We start from the raw sequence: 19,710 nt of genomic DNA on the forward strand, positions 1-19,710 counted from the left end.
CCCATCTGGGAAACTCACCCGTGCCTGTGCCCACCCATCCCTACCCCGACCCCCTTACCTTTGCCTTTCTCCTAAGTGCCAAAGGCGCTTCTGCCTCTGTAACTTGTTTACTGAGCCATAAGCCCAGCTGGCTCCCTCCTACTACCTCTGTAACTTTCTAAATAAACTTTCTCTTATAATTTGAATTAAAAAAACAAAACATAAACAACAGTATGGTGATTACTGGAGGGAAAGGGGGATGGGGGAAGTAGAAGAGGGTATAGGGGAGATAAATGGTGATTGAAGGAGACTTGACTGGGTAGTGAACACACAATACAATATACAGATGATGTATTATAGAATTGTACACTTGAAACGTATAATTTTATAAACTAATGTCACCCCAATAAATTCAATAAAAAAATTGCCCTGGCCAGGTAGCTTAGTTGGTTATAGCATCGTCCTGATTGTTTCAATCCCAGTCAGGGCACATATAAGATTAAACCAATGAGTGCATAAATAAGTGGAACAACAAATCTCTCTCATAAATCATTTTAATTCAATTTTTAAAAATTTGCTTTTACATCATAGCCCATATTGTAAACTTGCTATAAAGAGCTTATTGTAAAAAAAAGCTTATTCCTCCCCATTTCTTTCTCAGGCATGTTTTTTTTTCCTTCCTAAGTTTTAAGGGTCCCAACCAAGGGAGCAATGGCAGCAGCAGCTCCTCCTGGGCTTACCACCTGAACCTGTTTCCAAGACCCCCCTTTTCTCTGACTTTTCAGTGAGCCAACAGCAGCCCTGCTTTGGTTTACTCCTGTCACTGTGACTTTACTTCCCAGGGAGCCAAAGCAGCCTCACTTAAGCCCTTCCTTGTTTCACTGTTCCCAGCTTTAATAAATGTACTCTCAAATACATATATTTGAGGATATATAAATAAGAGATTGATGCTATATAAATCTTATATAAAAGGATGACACTATTAAAGTACAAATTCAATACGCATGCTGCCAAAGGCTCTGAGCCAATGACTTGCTCTCTTTGCCAAGGTTAGGGGTCATTAAAGACAGCCTAGCACCAAGCAATAGCTTTCTCTTATACCTAATTGAAAGTATCAGAAGAGATTTGTAAAGGAAACAGCTTTCTCATTTCATGATGATATATACTGGGGCTCCTTTGCATTATCTCCAGTTGTACCACACTCCAAGTGCTAGGCCGGGGCAGAGAGTGAGCCTCTGCAGAGGCAAGAAAGGTACAGCTCGGCCCGCGTAGCTCAGTGATTGGGCGTCAACCTATGAACCAGGAGGTCATGGTTCGATTCCAGGTTTGGCACATGCCTGGGTTTCAGGCTCGATCCCCAATGTGGGGCGTGCAGGAGGCAGCCGATCAATGATTCTCTCTCATCATTGATGTTTCTATATCTCCCTCTCCTTTCCTCTCTGAAATCAATAAAAAATATATTTTTAAAAAAGGTATAATCCTGTTTCTGCAGACCACCAGATGCCTACAAAGCCCTACTTGTCTTTCTAACTACCTCTCTCATACCCCTCTGCCCCTCCATCACATTGTCCTAGCACCATCATCGACCATGCTGCTGCTTACACAGGCCACACAGGCTCCAGTCCCCAGGCCTTTGTTCTTTGCTGTTCCTTCCACTCCACAGCCAGTCTGGTCTCAAGGAGCCACAGACCAGACAGAGATTCATGCAGAAAACAATAGAACTGCCCTAACCGGTTTGGCTCAGTGGATAGAGCGTTGGCCTGCGGACTGAAGGGTCCCAGGTTCGATTCCAGTCAAGGGCATGTGCCTTGGTTGCGGGCACATCCCCACTGGGGAGTGTGCAGGAGGCAGCTGAATTGATGTTTCTCTCTCATTGATGTTTCTCTCTATCCCTCTCCTTTCCTTTCTGTAAAAAAAAAAAAAAATCAATAAAATTTTTTTTTTAAAAAAAGAAAGAAAACAATAGAACTGTGCTAGGACCATCATGAATGAATGATGTTGGGCAAGTGTCCCATTGCTCTGAGCCCCACTTTGCTCACCTGTCAATGAGATTAATAAGAGAATACAGAACCTACCTTTCAGGGCCGGTCTGAGTATTAAATGTGACCTGATGCAGAAAGCCCTCAAACATAAAAGGCTCAGAAAGTGCTCATGAAGTGAGTGGGTGCTATTGCCCAGCCAGAATGGCTGTTACTTGAGCGGCAACCTGTGCACCAAAAGCTTGCCAGTTTGATTTCTGGTCAGTACACATGCCTGGGTTGTGGGTTTGATCCCTGGTCGGGACACATTTCAATGTTTCTCTCCCCCCGCCCTTCCTCTATCTAAAGCATGTCCTCAAGTGAGGATTAAAAAAAAAATAAGTGGGTACTATTATTGACATGTCATCTTCTGCTTCTTTCCTGAGTTCTCCTGGAAGGGAAAGCATGAAGCTCAACACTGGGGCCATGCAGACCCATGGTCAATCCCAACTCTGCATCCTAGAACTGTGGGATCTTAGATAGAAGTTTCCCTGCTCTGGGCTTCAGTCTTCTCATCTGTAAAGTGGAGATAACAGCCATTCTTCCTGCTGAGAATGCTAGTGAGAGTTGGAGGAAGCCTGTGAAGATTCTGAACTGAGCCTCATCTTGGGTGACCCTCGATAAGTGTGTACATTATATCTGGCCCACAAATAAGTGGATGCAAAATAAGTGGAAACTGTTATGTATATTTATTTTAAATCATTTACTATATAACCATACTACCTGCTCTTCACTTGAAAACTCAGATTTATCTGCTTCTGCCGTGTTTTACAACAGATCCTTCAAACCAGACTAGCGTATTTTTTTTAAACCTCTGTGTGGTCCCTGACTCCCCTTGGTCCCAGTCCCTCACTTTGAGGCCTTAATTCTAAATACAATTGCAAGTCCATTTTATCCAGCAAGGGCTCCTTTTATTCATTCAGGGTGGGTTTTTGAAACTCAGTGCAACTTTATAAAGTCAAGGTGCCAGGAAAGTGAGCCTGCCAGGTGCAGAAAAGCATAAGAAGCTTGCGGAACCTCCAGCCCCATGGACACCCTCAACTAGCCTATGGCCATGGCTGCTGGCCCGCAAGGAGCTGAGTGGACCTCAGAATGAGATCAGGGTGCCTGCTCCATGTGAAGCTCAGGACCACTTCCATCTGTCCTCCTCATATACAACAGTGTGCAAAACAATCTGAAAATATCTTCACACAGGATCACAGAATCAGCTCCACTTGCCATCTCTTGGCCTAAGAAGCATTCTGCAGGAAGCATTCCTTGGCCATGCAGGAAGGGTCGGGCAGTTTCCCTTCTTCATCAGCTGCCTCTGGCCTGCCAGCTCAGCCTTCACACAGGAGTCTCCTCTGCCACCTTCTTCAGGAATCCTGCTGCCAGCAGGGAGGGCTGGGTAGCCTCGGAGCCATCTGTGTCCCGGATCTTCAGGTGTACTTTCTGGTTGGTCCTTCTCCATTCAGTGTATAGCTGGTAATGATAGCGGAAGGAGACCTACGGGGTAGTGCAGAGATGGGTGGGAAGGCCAGCTAGCAGGCCTCCACCCCCAAGGGAAGAAAACTGGACTCCTGAGACACTGGCCTTGGCCCACACCAGGGCCGGGCTCAAACTTTCAGAAAAAGAGACAGCTGACAGGTATTTTTCATACTGACTGTGCACACAAACTCATTCACTATTGTGGGGAAAGTCTCCACCAGCGTTCAAGACCCTGCAAATGTGAGGGTGGAAGTGAAGTGGGATAGCCTCTTGGAAGGGATTATATAATTGCCAAAACTTGGAAACCACCAAGATGTCCTTCAGTAAGTGAATAGATAAATAAACTGTGGGACATCAGACAATGAAATATTCAGCACTAAAAAGAAATGAGCTATCCAGCTATGAAAGGACATGGAGGAACCTTAAATGTATGTTACTAAGTGAAAGAAGCCAGTCTAAAAAGGCTACAAACTGCATAATTTCAACACTCTGACATTCTGGAAAAGGCAAAACTATGGAGTTGTCAGGAGTTGAGGATAGGCGAGGAGGGATGAATAGCAGGGGCACAGAGGATTTTTAGGGCAGTAAAACTGCTCTGTATGATACTGTCATGGTGGGTACATGTCATGATACATTTATCCAAACCCACAGAATCTACAACCCAGGATGAACCCTAATGTAATCTGTGGACTTGGGGTGATAATGATGTATCAATGGAGATTCATTAATTGTAAGAAATGTACCCGCTGGTGCCATGTGGATAGTGGGGGGAAGCTGTATGTATGGAGGAGAATATATGAGAACTCTCTATACTTTCTGATCAGTTTTGCTTTATTTATTAGAATCTTAAAATGTTCTAATAAATAAAGTCTATAAAAATTATTTTTAAATAAATGTCAATGGTTCATACTCTTTGACCAAGCAAGTTCCAAGAAACATTTACATGGATTGTGCCCAAAGCACTGTTCATAACAGCATGGAAAAAAGGAAGAAAAATCAACATCAGAATACATCCCAGACCCTATCAAAAGGGATTATTAGTTAAGTCAATATTATACACCCATTCAATGAATGACTGCTGGATAGCTGCCCTTTTTATTTAAAGGACATTAGCAAAGTTAAAACAAGCAGACTGCAAATCAGTACCTGTGTCATCCTATTTATATATTTTTTAAATATAATGGTGAATGCGATGAAAAATAATTATTGAGGAGGGAATGCCCCTAGGCAGGCAACAGTGGTTATATCTGAGGGTGTAAGACTTTGGAGGCCCTTTTCTCTCTGAGCAAGGGTTCTAATGCCTGCCAGAGGCCTGAACAACTCCTCCACCCCAGTCCCCGTCTCTCTCTTTCAGTAGCTTTTTTTCTCAGTCTCTTGCTTTACCCCTCTCTGGGTCTCCCATTCTCCTGCTCTTTCTGTCTTTTGGTCTCTCTCTCTCTCACTCTCTCTCACTCTCCTCCCATTCTCCCTCCCCCCTCTCTCTTTCCCTCCCTCTCTCTCCCCCTTTCCTGCCAGCCCAGTCCAGTGTTGGTGGGCTCGTGGATGGCAGGGCCTACACTCAGCACTGGTGATCAGGTGCCCTGGTCTCCTTGGAACAGAAGACTCACACCCAGCTCAGGGAACTAAACCTTGGTTGGGTTTGGAATCTGAAGTTTTACCCAGGGCTACATGGAGAGACAGGAAGGATCTCCCCACCCCAAGCCACTGACCAAACCCTGGTCTGGCTGCTCTAAGCCAGAGACCCTTAGACAACTGCCTTCTGGCTGATAGCCACTCACCAGCGTCCAAAGGACATAGATGGTGAAGAGGGCAATGGTGAGGGCAATGAGCCCCATAGCCTCGAGCCGGCCGTGGAGCTGGAGATGATCCTGGGCCCCGCGCAGGCACAGCCAGCCCGAGATAGCGGCTAGAGGAGTGATGAATAGGAAACACACCATGTCACAGCACAGCGTCCGCTTCTCTGTCCGAGGCCCTGGGTCCTTCAGCCACTGCCAGGGGTAAGGAAAGGAGGGAGCTGCTGAGAGAAGCGACACACCACCCTTCAGCTATTCCAACCTAGGGATGGGGTGCAAGACCTCCAGACCCTGTGCCTCCCTCTGCCGACACCGCTTGTGACCACGGGGCCCTGCAGGACCAGCCTCCTGCCTGGCACCTCCCTCCCTCCTTTTCTTCTTACAAATACTTAATGAGCCATAATAACCCAGGCACTGCTGGGCATCTTTGCCTCATTTTACAGATGGGGAAACTGAGAGGCACAGAGGGGCTGACTCATTTGTGCAAACTTACACAGCTAATTGCTCACAAAGCCAGGACTGGAAGCCAGGAAATCTTGCTCCAGGGCCTGTGTGCCCTTGAACGCTGTGCTACACTGCCTGTCACAGATGAGTGGGCAAGAAAAATGGGCTTCACTCATGAAATTCTGATGAACAGGACAGAAAGGGTCCCTGCCCTCCAATGCTAATGGGGTGAGGTACAAAACCGAGTGGGTGCTCAAAGAGGGGAAGGCCTTGCTGAGGAGGTGACATTGAGGACCAGATGAGCAGGAGCCATGTGAAGAATGGGGAGCCCTAACCGGTTTGGCTCAGTGGATAGAGCGTCAGCCTGCGGACTGAAGGGTCCCAGGTTCGATTCTGGTCAAGGGCATGTACGTTGGTTGCGGGCACATCCCCAGTAGGGGGTATGCAGGAGGCAGCTGATCGATATTTCTAACTCTCTCTATCCCTCTCCCTTCCTCTCTGTAAAAAAATCAATAAAAATTAAAAAAAAAAAAAAAGAATGGGGAGATAAAACTCTAGCAGGCAGGAACAGCAAATGCAAAGGCCCTGAAATGGGAGTGTGTGACCAAGACAAAGTACAGTGGTAAGGAGGCCCAGGTGGCTGGAGCATGAGGGAGAAGGGGGCTACAGGCAGGGCAACCTCTCCTTCCACTGCTCTAAGAGCCCAGTTCCCACGTGTGCCAGAAACCTTTCCAGAGCCCATACCTCAGCCCACTGTCACCAGGTAGCTCTCAGCAGCCCTCTGCCAAGCTGGGCAGAGAGGAGCATCAAGAGCATCCAGGTGGTCCACAGAGCTCTAGGGAGCAGGGAAACAGCCACGCCCGGGAATGCCCTATCTCAGCCCAGACACATCCCACTCAGTAAATTCTAACCCCCAAGCAAGGACCACAAAACTCAGTGTGGCTGCTACCACCTCCTTCTGGGTTACTCTCCTCCTGCTTTATTTTATTTCTATTTTTATTGATTTCAGAGAGGAAGAGATAGGGAGAGAAACACCAATGATGAGAAAGAATCACTGATTGGCTGCCTCCTGCATGCCCCTCACTGGAGATCGAGCCCGCAACCTGGGCATGTTCCCTGACCAGTTATTGAACAGTGACCTCCTGGTTCATAGGTCAATGCTCAACCACTGAGCCATTCTGGCCAGGCTCCCCTCCTGCTTTAGCTTGTTCCACTCTAGCCGCTTGGGCTTTGTCAAACATACTTACATACTTAGCTCTTCCTGTCTTGGGGGCCTTTGCACTTGCTGTGCCCTCTGCCAGGACTGCCCTTCCTTGGGTTCTTGGCATTGTTGGCTCCTTTTCATTCCTCAAATCTCAGGTTCAGAGGTCACTTAAAGTGACCAATTCGGGGAGGGGGCACAGGGTTTGTCAGATCTGGAACCTTAGGCCTAGTTCCCTCCCCCCATCAGTGGACTCTACCCTAGAGTGAAGAAAGGAAAGAGGTTCATCCTATAAAGAAGCTGCTTCCTCAGCCCACCAGGATCCCCCAGGCAGTTCCCTCCTCTGGACCCATGCCTGCCTTCCTCCCTTGCCCCCTCCAACCTCATGCTCCTAAGCATACCTCCGTGAGGGGCCGAGGCCGCTTCTCCACTGCAAACTCTGTGTGGCACAGCTCACAGTAGCTGGTGTTGGATGAGGAAAGCCACCTCTCCAGACAGCTCTTGTGCACAGCGCCCAGTGTGCCAGTGCAGCCACATGGAGACAGCAAGCTCTCCCCATTCGCTCCCTCATGGCAGATCCGGCAGAAGGGGCCATCGCTGGACACAGAGATGGGACATGTGAGCAATGATCAGGCTTTCTGCCTAGATGCCTGCTTCACTACCCATTGGATCACAAGCTACTTGGCAAACTCCTATTTATCCTTCAACACCCAGCTCCAAATGTCCTTTCCTTTGGGAAGCCTTCCCAAATCCCCTACGTGGAGTGATGTGCTCTCCCCACAGGGTTCCTGCAGCACTTTTTTAGGCTCAGGGTGAGCATCTTTCTTTTTTTATATGTATCTTTATTATTGAAAGTATTACAGATAGCCCCCTTTTTTTCCCCCATTGACCCCTTCCACCCTGCACTCATCACCCCTCCCAGGCCTTCACCACACTGGGTGAGTATCTCTTATACCTGTCTACCCAGAGTCCACTCCTTTTCCTGCAATAACATTCTCATTGTGCAATACCACCCTGATTGCCCTGGGCAACCACCCCACTCTTTTTTTGTTGTTGTTAATCTTCATCTGAATATGTTTTTCTATTGATTTTTTGAGAGAATGGAAGGGGGAGAGGGAAAGAAAGAAACATCGATGTGAGAGAGACACACTGATTGATTGCCTCCTGCATGCGACCTGACCCGGATCAGGGAGCAAACCCACAACCCAGGTATGTGCCCTGACTGGGACTCAAACTGTGACCTCCTGATTCATAGGTTGATGCTCAATCATTGAGTCACACCAGCCAGGCTTCACTCTTAATTCTTTGTCTTTAAGGATTAGGACAGAGCTGATGATACCCCTGATGACCTCAGTCCTGACCAATCAAAACACCACACATCACGGGGCACAGGATAAACAGACCATGTATGATACAATCAAAGCCACAGGGAATTAATTTTTGAAATTCTGTCCGTCCCCCGCCCCGTTCAGAGGTCTGATACCCCCACCAGCTCCCTTTCTTCCCTGCCTCCATTACTGGGCCACTTGGTGGGGCAGTGGGTTCCAGCTCAGCTCACAATGAGAATGTAAGAACTACAAATAAAATTTCTATTAAGTTTTGTGTCTTAAAAAGAAAAAAAGAAACAGAGGGGAGGCCCTAGCCGGTTTAGCTCAGTGGATAGAGTGCTGGCCTGCGAACTGAAGGGTCCCAGGTTTGATTCTGGCCAAAGGCACATGCCCAGGTTGTGGGCTCGATCCCCAGTGTGGGGCATGCAGGAGGCAGCCGATCAATGATTCTCTCTCATCATTGATGTTTCTAGCTCTCCCTCCCTCTCCCTTCCTCTCTGAGATCAATAAAAATATATTTAAAAAAAGAAACAGAGGGGAAGCTGTTTTGGCTCAGTGGATAGAGCGTCAGCCTGTGGACTGAAGGGTCCGAGGTTCAATTCCAGCCCAGGGGGGTAAAAATACACACACACACACACACACACACACACACACACACACACTATTAAAAGGGTAATATGCTAATTAGACCAGATGTCTTCCGGACATCCTTCCTGACAAAGCCGTGGTGGCGGGCCAAGGCAGAGGAGGTTAGGGGCCATTAGGCAAGTAGTGGAGCAGTTAGGGGCCATCAAGCCGTCGGGGGAGCAAGGGGTTAGGGGCGATCAGGCCAGCAGGCAGAGGTGTTTAGGGGCGATCAGGCAGGCAGGCAGGCGAGCATTTAGGAGCCAGCAGTCCTGGATTGCAAGAGGGATGTCCGACTGACGTTTTAGGCGTGACCCTGAGGGGTCCCAGATTGGAGAGGGTGCAGGCCGGGCTGAGGGACTCCGCCCCGTGCACGAATTTCGTGCACTGGGGCTCTAGTATATCCTATCTAATAAAAGAGTAATATGAAAATTGACTGTCACTCCAACACACAAGATGGCTGCCCCCATGTGGTCAAAAATGGCTGCCACAAGATGGCCAGCAGGGGAGGGCAGTTGGGAGTGACCAGGCCTGCAAGGGAGGGCAGTTGTGGGCCATCAGGCCAGCAGGGGAGGGCAGTTGGGGGGGACCCAGGCCTGCAGGGGAGAGCAGTTGTGGGGTACCAGGCCTGCAGGAAAGGGCAGTTGGGGGCGACCAGGCCAGCAGGGGAGGGCAGTTAGGGGTGACCAGGCTGGCAGGGGAGGGCAGTTAGGGGTAACCAGGCTGGCAGGGGAGGGCAGTTAGGGAAATTGGGCTGGCAGGGGAGTAGTTAAGGGGTGATCAGGCTGGCAGGCAGAAGTGGTTAGGGGCAATCAGGAAGGCAGGCAGGCAAGCAGTTGGGAGCCAGCAGTCCGGGATTGTGAGAGGGATGTCCGACTGCCCGTTTAGACCCGATCCTACTGGGATCAGGCCTAAACGGGCAGTTGGACATCCCTCAAGGGGTCCCAGATTGGAGAGGGTGCAAGCTGGGCTAAGGGACACACACTCCTTCCCCTCCCACCACCCCCCCACCCCGTGCACGAATTTCGTGCACCGGGCCTCTAGTGTGTGTGTGTGTGTGTGTGTGTGTGTGTGTGTGTGTATTTTTAAAGAAGCAGAGGGAGCCCTAGCTGGTTTGACTCTAAATAGAGCATCAGCCTTCAGACTGAAGGGTCCTGGGTTCAATTCCGGTCAAGGGCACATACCTTGGTTGCAGGCTCCTCCCTGGCCCAGGCCCTGGTTGGGCGCATGCAGGAGGCAAACAATCAATGTGTTTCTCTCACATCAATATGTCTCTCTGTCTTTCCCTTTCTCTTCCATTCTCTCTAAAAAAATCAATGGAAAAATATCCTTGGGTGAGGGTTTAAAAAAAAAAAAGAAGAGGAGAGAAGCTGTTAGCAAAGAGGCGGAGGGGCAGATCAGGAGGGCCTAGTGGTCTCAGAGGACATGACTGTCCAGGCCACCAGTCTGAAAGCAGAGGGACTTGCCTGGGTCTCTGAGGACTGTAGGAGAGCTGGTGGGACCCATGAGCATCTCCCCTGCTTCTCCCTCACCCTAGCAGGAGCCCTGGAGTCAAACCTCCGTTCTGCTGTGTCTGCCTCCCTCTGGCCTGTTTCTTCATGTATCAAGAGGGAGGGTGGGGCAAGGTGGGGTCAACTCACTCAGTGCCCCTCATGAACCCATGTAGAGAGACCCCAGCTTCAGTCGGCTCCTTTCCATGTCCCTGCCCAGGTAGCCCTGGCTTGTCAAGTGTCCCCTTCACGCCAAGCCTGGCTTGACCAGAACACAGTCTTGCCTTCAATGATCTGATGGAGATACAGACTTAAAAACCAACACCCTATAATTGCTTCTTGTATAAATACAGTGTTAATTCCATTGGGGGGAAAAAAATCAACATACTGTAAAATGGTGTAGCCATTATGGAAAACAATATGGAAATTTCTCAAAAAATTAAAAATAGAGCTGCCCATATAACCCAGCAATTCTATTTCTGGGCATTTATCTGATGGAAACAAAAACATTAATTCAAAAAGACATATGCACCTGTACGTTCATTGTAGCATTATTTACAACTAGAGGCCCGATGCACGAAAATTCGTGCACTGGGGGAGGGGGGGTCCCTCAGCCCAGCCTGCCTCCTCTCACAGTCCAGGAGTCCTCAGGAGATGTCCTTCTGATGGCTTAGGCCAGTGGTTGGCAAACCGTGGCTCGCGAGCCACATGCAGCTCTTTGGTCCCTTGAGTGTTCTAACAGCACTTCTTCAAAATAGACTCGCCCAGGCCAAAAACCGACTTCTGCACATGGGCCACGAAGTTTCAATCTCACTGTACGTGCACGCCCACACGTGGTATTTTGTGGAAGAGTCACACTCAAGGGGCCAAAGAGCCGCATGTGGCTCATGAGCCGCGGTTTGCCGACCACTGGCTTAGTCGACTGGGCTGATCAGGGGAAGATGCCGCCCCCATCACCCTGCTGCTGCTGCCACTGCTGGCCATGGTGGCTGCGAGGCCTGAGCCTCAGGCCTCGAATCCACCAGGGCTCAAGGCTGCCTGAGCCCACAGCTTCCTGAGCCCCGGGCCTCGCAGCTGCTGTGGCTTTGTCCAGATGGACGTCCAGAAGACATCGGACCTAATTAGCATATTACCCTTTTATTAGTATACACTAGTAGCCCTGTGCATGAATCCATGCACAAGTAGCTTGCTGCCACTTGACTCAGCTGGCTCCATGCCCACCACTGCTGGTAGCTCTCTGCTGCTCTCCGCCCACTGCCCCACCCTCCTGGAGCTCTCCACCTGTTGCCCCACCCTCCCGAAGCTCCCCCGTCCCTCCCCCTCCCCCCCCCCTTATAGCTTGCTGCCCTGCCCCCTCCTGCAGCTTTTCGCCGCCCGCTTGTAGTTTGCTGCCCCACCCTCCTGCAGATCTGTGATCTGGTTGTTATGTGGTTGGTTGTTACTCCTCAAGGCATAATGGATAATTAGCATATTCCTCTCTTATTATATAGGATAGCCAAGACATGGAAGCAATCTAGGTGTCCATCAACAGACAGATGGACAAAGAAGAGGTGTCGCATATATACAACGGAATATTACTCAACCATAAAAATGAAATCTTACCATTTGCAACAATGTGGAGGGTATTATGCTAAGTGAAGTAAGTCAGACAGACAAAGACAAATACCATATGATTTTACTTACATGTGGAATCTAAAGAACAAAATAAATGAACAAATAAAACAACACAAAAAGACCCTCATAAATACAGAGAACAAACTAATGGTTGCCAGAGGGGACTGAGGTGAGGGAATGGGTAGAAAAGGGGGAATTAAGAAGTACAAACTCCCAGTTATAAAATAAGTCATGGGCATGTCGTGTACAGCATAGGGAATACAGTCAATAATATTGTAATAACTATGTTACTAGACTTGTTGTGATGATCACTTTGTGTAAAGCACATAAATATTGAACCATGATGTTATACACCTGAAACTAATATAATACTCTATGTCAACTATAATTAAAAATAAAATGTTAAAAACACAATAGCGTGCTCTCCCTCCTGAGAGCACACCCGTGCCTTTCTTCCCTCTCAGTTATGCATCTCCTAAAGGGTCCCCATGAGACTTGCAAACAGGGGAGCAATGAATAGTGGCATCTCCTCCCAGGCTAACCCCCTGAACCTCTCCCCCAGGCCCCCTTTGACTTTCCAGTGAGCCAAAGCAGTCCTCCTAGGCTAATTTCTTTCCTATAACATTTCTAGGGAGCCAAAGCAGCCCCAGCTAGGCCCTCTCCTGTTGCTTCTTCTATCCTAAGCCCTTCCCTGTTCCATTGTCCTCAGCTTTAATAAATGGACTCTCAAAATAAATAAATAAATAAATAAAATTTCAATTTAAAAAGGGAACACAATAAGTAAAATAAATAAATAAAATCATGGGAACAAAAACTGCTTTGGAGAAGGTCAGAAGGAAAAGTAATAATCTCATCTGGGCTCAGGCAAGGCTTCCTGGAGGAAGTGAGTGGCAAACTTAGTGAGTGGCAGTGAGCTCCCTCCAAAGCCTGGCAAAGCTTCCATCTGCTTCATTTTATGTTTGAATGAAAGACTTATGAATTAATTCTGATACTTACTACAACACAGATGAACCTTGGGGACATTAAGCCAGACAGAAAAGACAAATACTGTGAGAATCCACTTATATGAGGTGGTAGAGGAATCAGATCCATAGAGACAGAAAGTAGATTGTGGGTGCCAGGGACTGAGGGAGGGGGAGGGAGAATTGTTGTTTAATGGGGATAGAGACTTAGATTTACAAGATGAAAAGAGCAAATGGATGATGGCAATTGCACAACAAAGAGTAGGAATGGATGACGCACAACAATGTGAATGTACTTAGTACTACTGAACTATGCACTTAAAATGGTTATGATGGTAAATGTTATATTATGGTATATATATATATATATATACACACACACACACACACACATATACATATATATATATACATATATATATACATATACATATATATATATATATATTAAATGATTTCAGAGAAGAAGGGAGAGGGAGAAAGAGATAGAAACACCAAAGATGAGAGAGTATCACTGACCAGCTGCCTCCTGCACACACACCCCTAGGAATCAAGCCCGCAACCAGGACATGTGCCTGACCGGGAATCAAACTGTGACCTCCTGCCCTAACCGGTTTGGCTCAGTGAATAGAGCGTCGGCCTGCAGACTGAAAGGTCCCAGGTTCGATTCCAGTCAAGGGCATGTACCTTGGTTGTGGGCACATCCCCAGTAGGAGGTGTGCAGGAGGCAGCTGATCGATGTTTCTCTCTCATCGATGTTTCTAACTCTCTATCCCTCTCTCTTCCTCTCTGTAAAAAATCAATAAAATACATTTAAAACAAAACAAAACAAAACAAAAAACTGTGACCTCCTGGTTCATAGGTTGATGCTCAACCTCTGAGTAGGCTATGTTATGTACATTTTAACACAATAAAAAAATTGGGGGGAAAAACTTATGCATTAGATCATAACAAATAAACAATACATTAAACTTGAAAAACTGGTGGCTATTTTAAATTTGAATGAATTCAGATAGATTGAAATTTGTATGGGTTTTTTTAAAAAAATTCTTTCCTTGGAACTGATGACAAATTGGCGAATCAGGCAGATTTAGCTCACAGATGGGTCTGGAAGGCCAGCACCAAGATTTAAACACATTTATCAAATGCGGGTGAGGTGGTAAACCTACCTGTGTGCACTCTGTGTGGACCACAGCAACATACTCTCAGCACAACCCAATTGTGTCTCCAGTTTAGAGATATGGGAGTAAAGCAACTTGCCCCAGGTCTCACAGGGAGGGAAGGCTCCCCTCAGCATTTCAGCCCAGGTGCTGTAAGTCACCCTCTGCACTTCGAACCATTTCCTCACACCGCCTCTCCAAAATATGAGCTACTTGACACATTTCATCTTCTGATTTCACATAATAAACGGGACTTCTGGCCTTTCCTGAAGAATCAGACCTTCGCAGCCTGGGCTCCTTTCTCTGACCCACCCAGATGGTCGATTTCTGACCACAGTCTGGGAGGAAATCACTGGGCCCAGGAGTGAAGTGAGTGGAGATAAATACACCTGCTTGGTCACCACTCACCTCGGAGTGTCCAAGACCCGGATGACAGTTGAGATGAGGCGGCCATCCCTTGAAGTCACCTGTGCCACATACTGGGGTGGCCCTAGGCCTGTGGCCTCCACGACCTTGGAGAAGGCAGGGCTGCTGGAGCAGTCACATAGGGAGCCAGGGAGGTGGCAGCAATCACCCGTCGTCATGGCCACAAGGAGCACCACGTCCTCAGGGCCTGAGGCCCATTGTCCCAGGAGCCTGGGGAGAAGCCAGCAGGGAGGTGAAGGGCAAAGTTAGTGAGTAGGACACAGACCAGGGTTTGAATCCAGCTCTTTCAGCCTCAGTTGCCCAATCTGTAAGATAGGGCTTTTGTAGGGGCTGTGAAGATTAAAAAAGATCACACATGCAACTCAGCCCAGGCCTAGCACACACCAAGGACTTGGTTATATTACCTCTAACTCTCCTAAAAAAAGCCAGCCTGGTCCAGCCTTCAGAGCTTCCAGGCTACCCAAAAATTCACCTTAACAGCATCTAATAATTACTGAGCACCTACTGTGTGGCATGCCCTTTACTTGGGGCTTTCCAGTGCCAGAACCATGCCCACCAACCATGTGGAGAATGGTTCTCTGTGGACTGAATTCCTAGGACTGGTCTCAGAACAGATAAACCGACCTCTGAGTGGGGCAGAACAGAGCTAGTAATTTGGCCCCACAGACAAGGATGGTGAGTCACCTTGACCCATCTGGTTCATGGCCTCTTCTTGCACAGCTCTGAACTCCTTGGCACTTCAGGCCATCAAGGAAGTGGCCCAGGCTGGGGAGGACCTTGACAGCCTCTGTCCCCACCAGAGCAGCGCTCTAAGCCACGCCTCTGTTCCGGAGGTGAAGCCATGGGAGATAGCTGGAGCTTCAGACAGCAATCCCAACTCAGCTCTGGGTAGGTGACTTTAGCAGGATTTGGCCCCCCAGTCCTGGGTCTAACCTAAGGTCAAGGTCACAAAGCTAAGAAGGAACCCTTGGCAACCCCCTTGACCCTTCCAGAACCAGCCAGAAGATGTACGTGTTTCCCTCTGGGAATTTCGTGAAAGTACTAGATGCCCCTCTCGATGCCTGTGGAGGTCAGTACAGGTGCCCTGAAGCTAAGGGTCTGTCCCCAAGTTGTCTAACCCTTTATCTCAGGAGCTTTGAGCCAGAGACCCCAGAAATACCCACTGATGTACCCCACAGTCAGCTTTAACCAATTCCTGCCAGTTAAAATCTGAAACCCAAAGAGACAGAGTCAGAGGAAAGCAGCATAAGTTATTGACTAACTTTTTGCACTAGGATAGCCTGTCAGTGGATCACTGCCCTCTGAACAGCTTGACCAGCAGTATCCTAGCCCAACATACGCTTCTGAGCCTCCACATCAAGGCCAACCAGTATGAGCCAGAGGCAGAAGGAGCCAAGAGGAAGGGTGTGTGACAGAGATAATACCTGAAGGGGAGCGAGCGGCCTGCCATGTTGTGTATGCTGCTGTCCCTTCCATGTGCCTACAACCAGAACTTCTGGCCCAGAGGTCAGCAGGAAAGTCAATGGCCTATCCAAGAGAAATGTTCCTGCCCCTCCAAGGATTGACCTTAACATTCCTGCAAGGAATTGGGCATTACAAGAATAATCACAGCTCGTATATTAATTCTACCATTTCTTTTACTATCAGGGGGGAAAAACTCACTGTTATATCTGCTAATGTAAGGCCTGCAAATGGCCAAAATAATAACAGTAGTTACTCTTTATTAAGGACTTACTACATACTAGTACTGTGCTAAGCTCACTGAACTCTAAAAAATTAAGTGTCCCCTTCAAAGGTCACCTCCCCAGAGAGGCCTTCCCTGACCATCCTGGCTAAAGTGCCATTGATGTCCACATTATTGCCCTCACAGAATGTGCCCTACTCTGAGGTGCTCTTACTTCTTCATCTACTTGTGTAACCACTTCTGTCTTCCACGCTTTAGGGAGCTCTATAAAGGAGGGACTGAATTGGACTTGCTCTCTGCTGTCCCAGCACCTGACCCTGTGTCTGGCATAGAGTGGCTGCATTAATTTCTCAGTCCCTACTCTGTGTAAGAGCAGACCTGTGTTATTAATAACAAGGTCCCGCCCTGCCACCATGGCTCAGTTGGTTGAGCGTCATCCTGTGCACCGAAAGGTTGCTGGTTCGATTCCCGGTCAAGGCATATACTTGGTATGCGGGTTCAGTCCCGGGTCAGGGCACCTAAAGAAGGCAAAGTTTCTCTCTCTCTCTAAAATCAATAAAAACATTTCAGAAAGAGAAAGGAAAAAAGAACAAGGTCTCTTGATTTGTCAGTGCCCATGTAGGGAATCAGATGTCTAAAGGCTAGAGGTCCTTGCAAACCACAGAGGTCTGGGCTCAGAAGAAACCAAACTCAAGGTTGGACACAAGGATAGAATGGCTGCAGGCTAGGCTCAGCTATGGGGCTGCTGGGATGGGAAAGGAAGCCAGTGTCTATGGCAAACTTGGTTCAGTGCTCTAGAGATAAATTTCACTGAATCTTCACAATAGACCTACGAAGTAAGTCCAATAATTACCCCCATTTGTGACTAAGGCTCAGAGAGGGGCAGTTACTTGCTCAAGGTCACAAAGCTAAGAAGGCACAGTGCCAGAATTAAGTTAGTCCAGCCCTAGCTGGGTGCTCAATGGTTAGAGCATCCGCCCATGGACTGAAGGGTCATAGGTTCTACTCAGGTCAAGGGCACTCCGTTGCAGGCTTGATCACCTACCTCTGTTGGGGCATGTGTGGGAGGCAACCAATCAACAGATATTTCTCTCTCTCTGTCTCTCCCCTTCCCTTCCACTCTCTCCAAAAGACCTGGGTTTTTTCAAGTCCTGACTCTGTCATTGATGATGTGTGTCCTGGGACAAGTCACTTTGCTTTTTTGGGCCTCATCCTTCTCTGTCAAATAAGTTGGAGTTGGTGGACTGTGTCTGCCGAGGCTCCGTTCCTCCAGTGAAGCTCGCCCTTGGCTAGGCCTGTCTCGGTGGCACTATGGCACCACAACCTTTCCACATCTGCCCCCGTCTCCTTTACTGAAGGAAGGAAACTAAAGGAAAAGAAGTCAGAGGGCCCTAACTCCCTACAGTGTGATTTCAGGCCAGCTATGGTCTCTGGCCTTGGTTTACTCATTTGTAAAATAGTAGTCAACATGATACTCAGCTCAAAATTCCATAAATATTAAGAAGTCAATAAAAAGGCCCTGGGCTGGACAGCCCAGTTAGTTAGAGCATCATACCATTAAACAAAGATTGTGGGTTGGATCCCTGATCAGGGTACAAACAAGAATCAACCAATGAATGCATAAATAAGTGGAAGAAGAAATCAATGTCTCTCTCAAATCAATACGTTTTTAAAGTTAAAAAAGTCAATAAATATTACCTCTTATAATTGCCATTTTACATACAGAGTTGTTGAGAGGGTTTGATGAGACAAGGCACAGTGTGGCACACAGTAAGTGCTCGATAAATGCTCACCTTTAAAAAAACATAAATGTAGAGCCTGTGAAATGCATTCATTCCTCTTCATTCACCATAGAGAGGCTCCTGCTCTTATGTGCCCTTCAGTAATTCCCAGGCCCTGCACTGGAGGTCAGGTTCGAAGCCCAGTTTTGCTGTGTAACACTGAGCAAAACCTTGACCTCTCTGATCCTCGATTTCCTCTTCTGAATAACAGGGAACATTTCTAATACTTGCATCTATTATGGTCCCTAGAAGAGTAAATGAGCCAATCATATAAAATCTGTTTGGGACGCCCACTAACAACCAGGCACTCTGCTAAGTATGTCCTTTCTACAGGGTGCCTGGTTTACCATTATTTACTATTTTTCAGGCAGAACCCCTTTGAGAAGGAGGTTGAAGAAGGACATTGGTCACTTACTGACCACCTACTGTGTGCCTGAAACTCTCAGCAGCCACCGCCAGAATCAGCCCTATAGATTGTCGCTGGGATGATCAATTTCACAGATAGGGAAACAGAGGCTCAGAGACCTCCCGCTGCCCTCAAGACAAAAACTGAAATCCCCTAGTCCTGGGAAAGGTTGAGGCCGAGGGTCGGAACCTGTACGCTCCGCCAGGGGCGAGGCTCCAGGCTCCGGCCTCGAACCTGGGGCCGGCCCGCGGACCGGCGTCCTCTGGACCCACCCGGCCACCCGTGCGCACCTGATCCGCGGCCGGGCCGGGAGGCCGCGCAGACCCCTCCTCTCGCCCCGGCCCCGGCCCCGGCCCGGCCCGGCCGGTCCCGTCAGCACCTCTAGCTCCGCTCCTCCGGCCCGCACCTGCGTCCCGACACCGCCCGCCAAGCAGACGGAGCCGGGGGCCAATGGTGACCGCTTCTCGACCGCTCCGGCCAATGTCTGTGCACGTCCAACCCTGGGAGGCGGGGCCGAAGGCGACAGGGCATCCTGGCCGCACAGGGCGCCCTGCTTTGCTGCAGCGGCTGGCTCCGCCCCTGCCGCGCCCTAGTTCCGCCCCCTGTCCCAGCCCCACCACCACCAGCCTTGGCCCCGCCCTAATCCGGCAAGGAGCACGAGCGGGGCTGCTAGCGCCACCTGCCGGCGACTAGTGCTTGTTAATAAAACCGTTAACAGAATTTGAGTGTCATCTGCCTTAAGCTTCCCATCAATCCTGGGGGAGGGAGACACCATATGGTCTCCAGAGGAAAAACAGAAGCCTAGAGAGGTTAGGAGACCGTGGAAGAGACAAAGCCAACATCATTCATTCATTCATGCAATAGAAGTTCATTCACTAGATGTAATATGAACATCAATAAGAGAGCCTATTAGGCCCTAGTCAGTGTGACCCAGTTGGTTGAGCGTCGTACTCTGGTCACTGGTTGGATCCTGATGTTTCTCTCTAAAATCAATTAAAAATGTTTTCTAAAAAGGAGAGCCCATTATGAGCAGACACTGTGCTAGGCGCCGGGGACACAATGTTGAGTAAGAGAAATATTGCTCTTATGGACCTCAATCTAGGGAGTGAGAAAGACATAAAACAACCAATTATGTTATTATTAATTTATAGGGTGATAAATTTTAGCAAGTGAGAGGGCATATCATGAAATAATTTGAACAATCCAAACTTCTATCCTTGAAGAAGCAATTGAACTGACAAGGTGTGAGTGAAAGTTAACTAGAAGAAAAGAGGGGGGAATCCTAGGCACATGCAAAAAGCCTCAGTACTCCTTTGCTCCTTCCACCCCTCCT

At 48.4% G+C, this 19,710-nt stretch overlaps 1 protein-coding gene across 2 annotated transcripts; it reads right to left on the minus strand.

The window, feature by feature from the left end:
• Positions 1-516: 516 nt before the first annotated feature.
• On the minus strand, positions 517-18,818 carry MARCHF2 (membrane associated ring-CH-type finger 2). Of its 2 annotated transcripts, none has more exons than XM_080671998.1 (5): positions 18,668-18,807; positions 14,489-14,716; positions 7,304-7,499; positions 5,243-5,452; positions 517-3,458 (listed from the first exon to the last, which is right to left on the minus strand). In XM_080671998.1, exons 2-5 carry the CDS (start codon positions 14,662-14,664, stop codon positions 3,324-3,326), a joined length of 717 nt encoding a protein of 238 aa, XP_080528124.1. In that variant the 5' UTR covers positions 14,665-14,716; positions 18,668-18,807; the 3' UTR covers positions 517-3,323. The 2 variants fall into 2 exon arrangements, with proteins under 2 accessions (XP_080528124.1, XP_080528125.1); XM_080671999.1 differs by having other exon boundaries at positions 523-3,482; positions 18,668-18,818.
• Between the last annotated feature and the right edge of the window lie 892 nt (positions 18,819-19,710).

This window comes from Plecotus auritus, assembly GCF_963455305.1.
Source record: "Plecotus auritus genome assembly, chromosome: 6".
Classification (NCBI taxonomy): Eukaryota; Metazoa; Chordata; class Mammalia; order Chiroptera; family Vespertilionidae; genus Plecotus; species Plecotus auritus.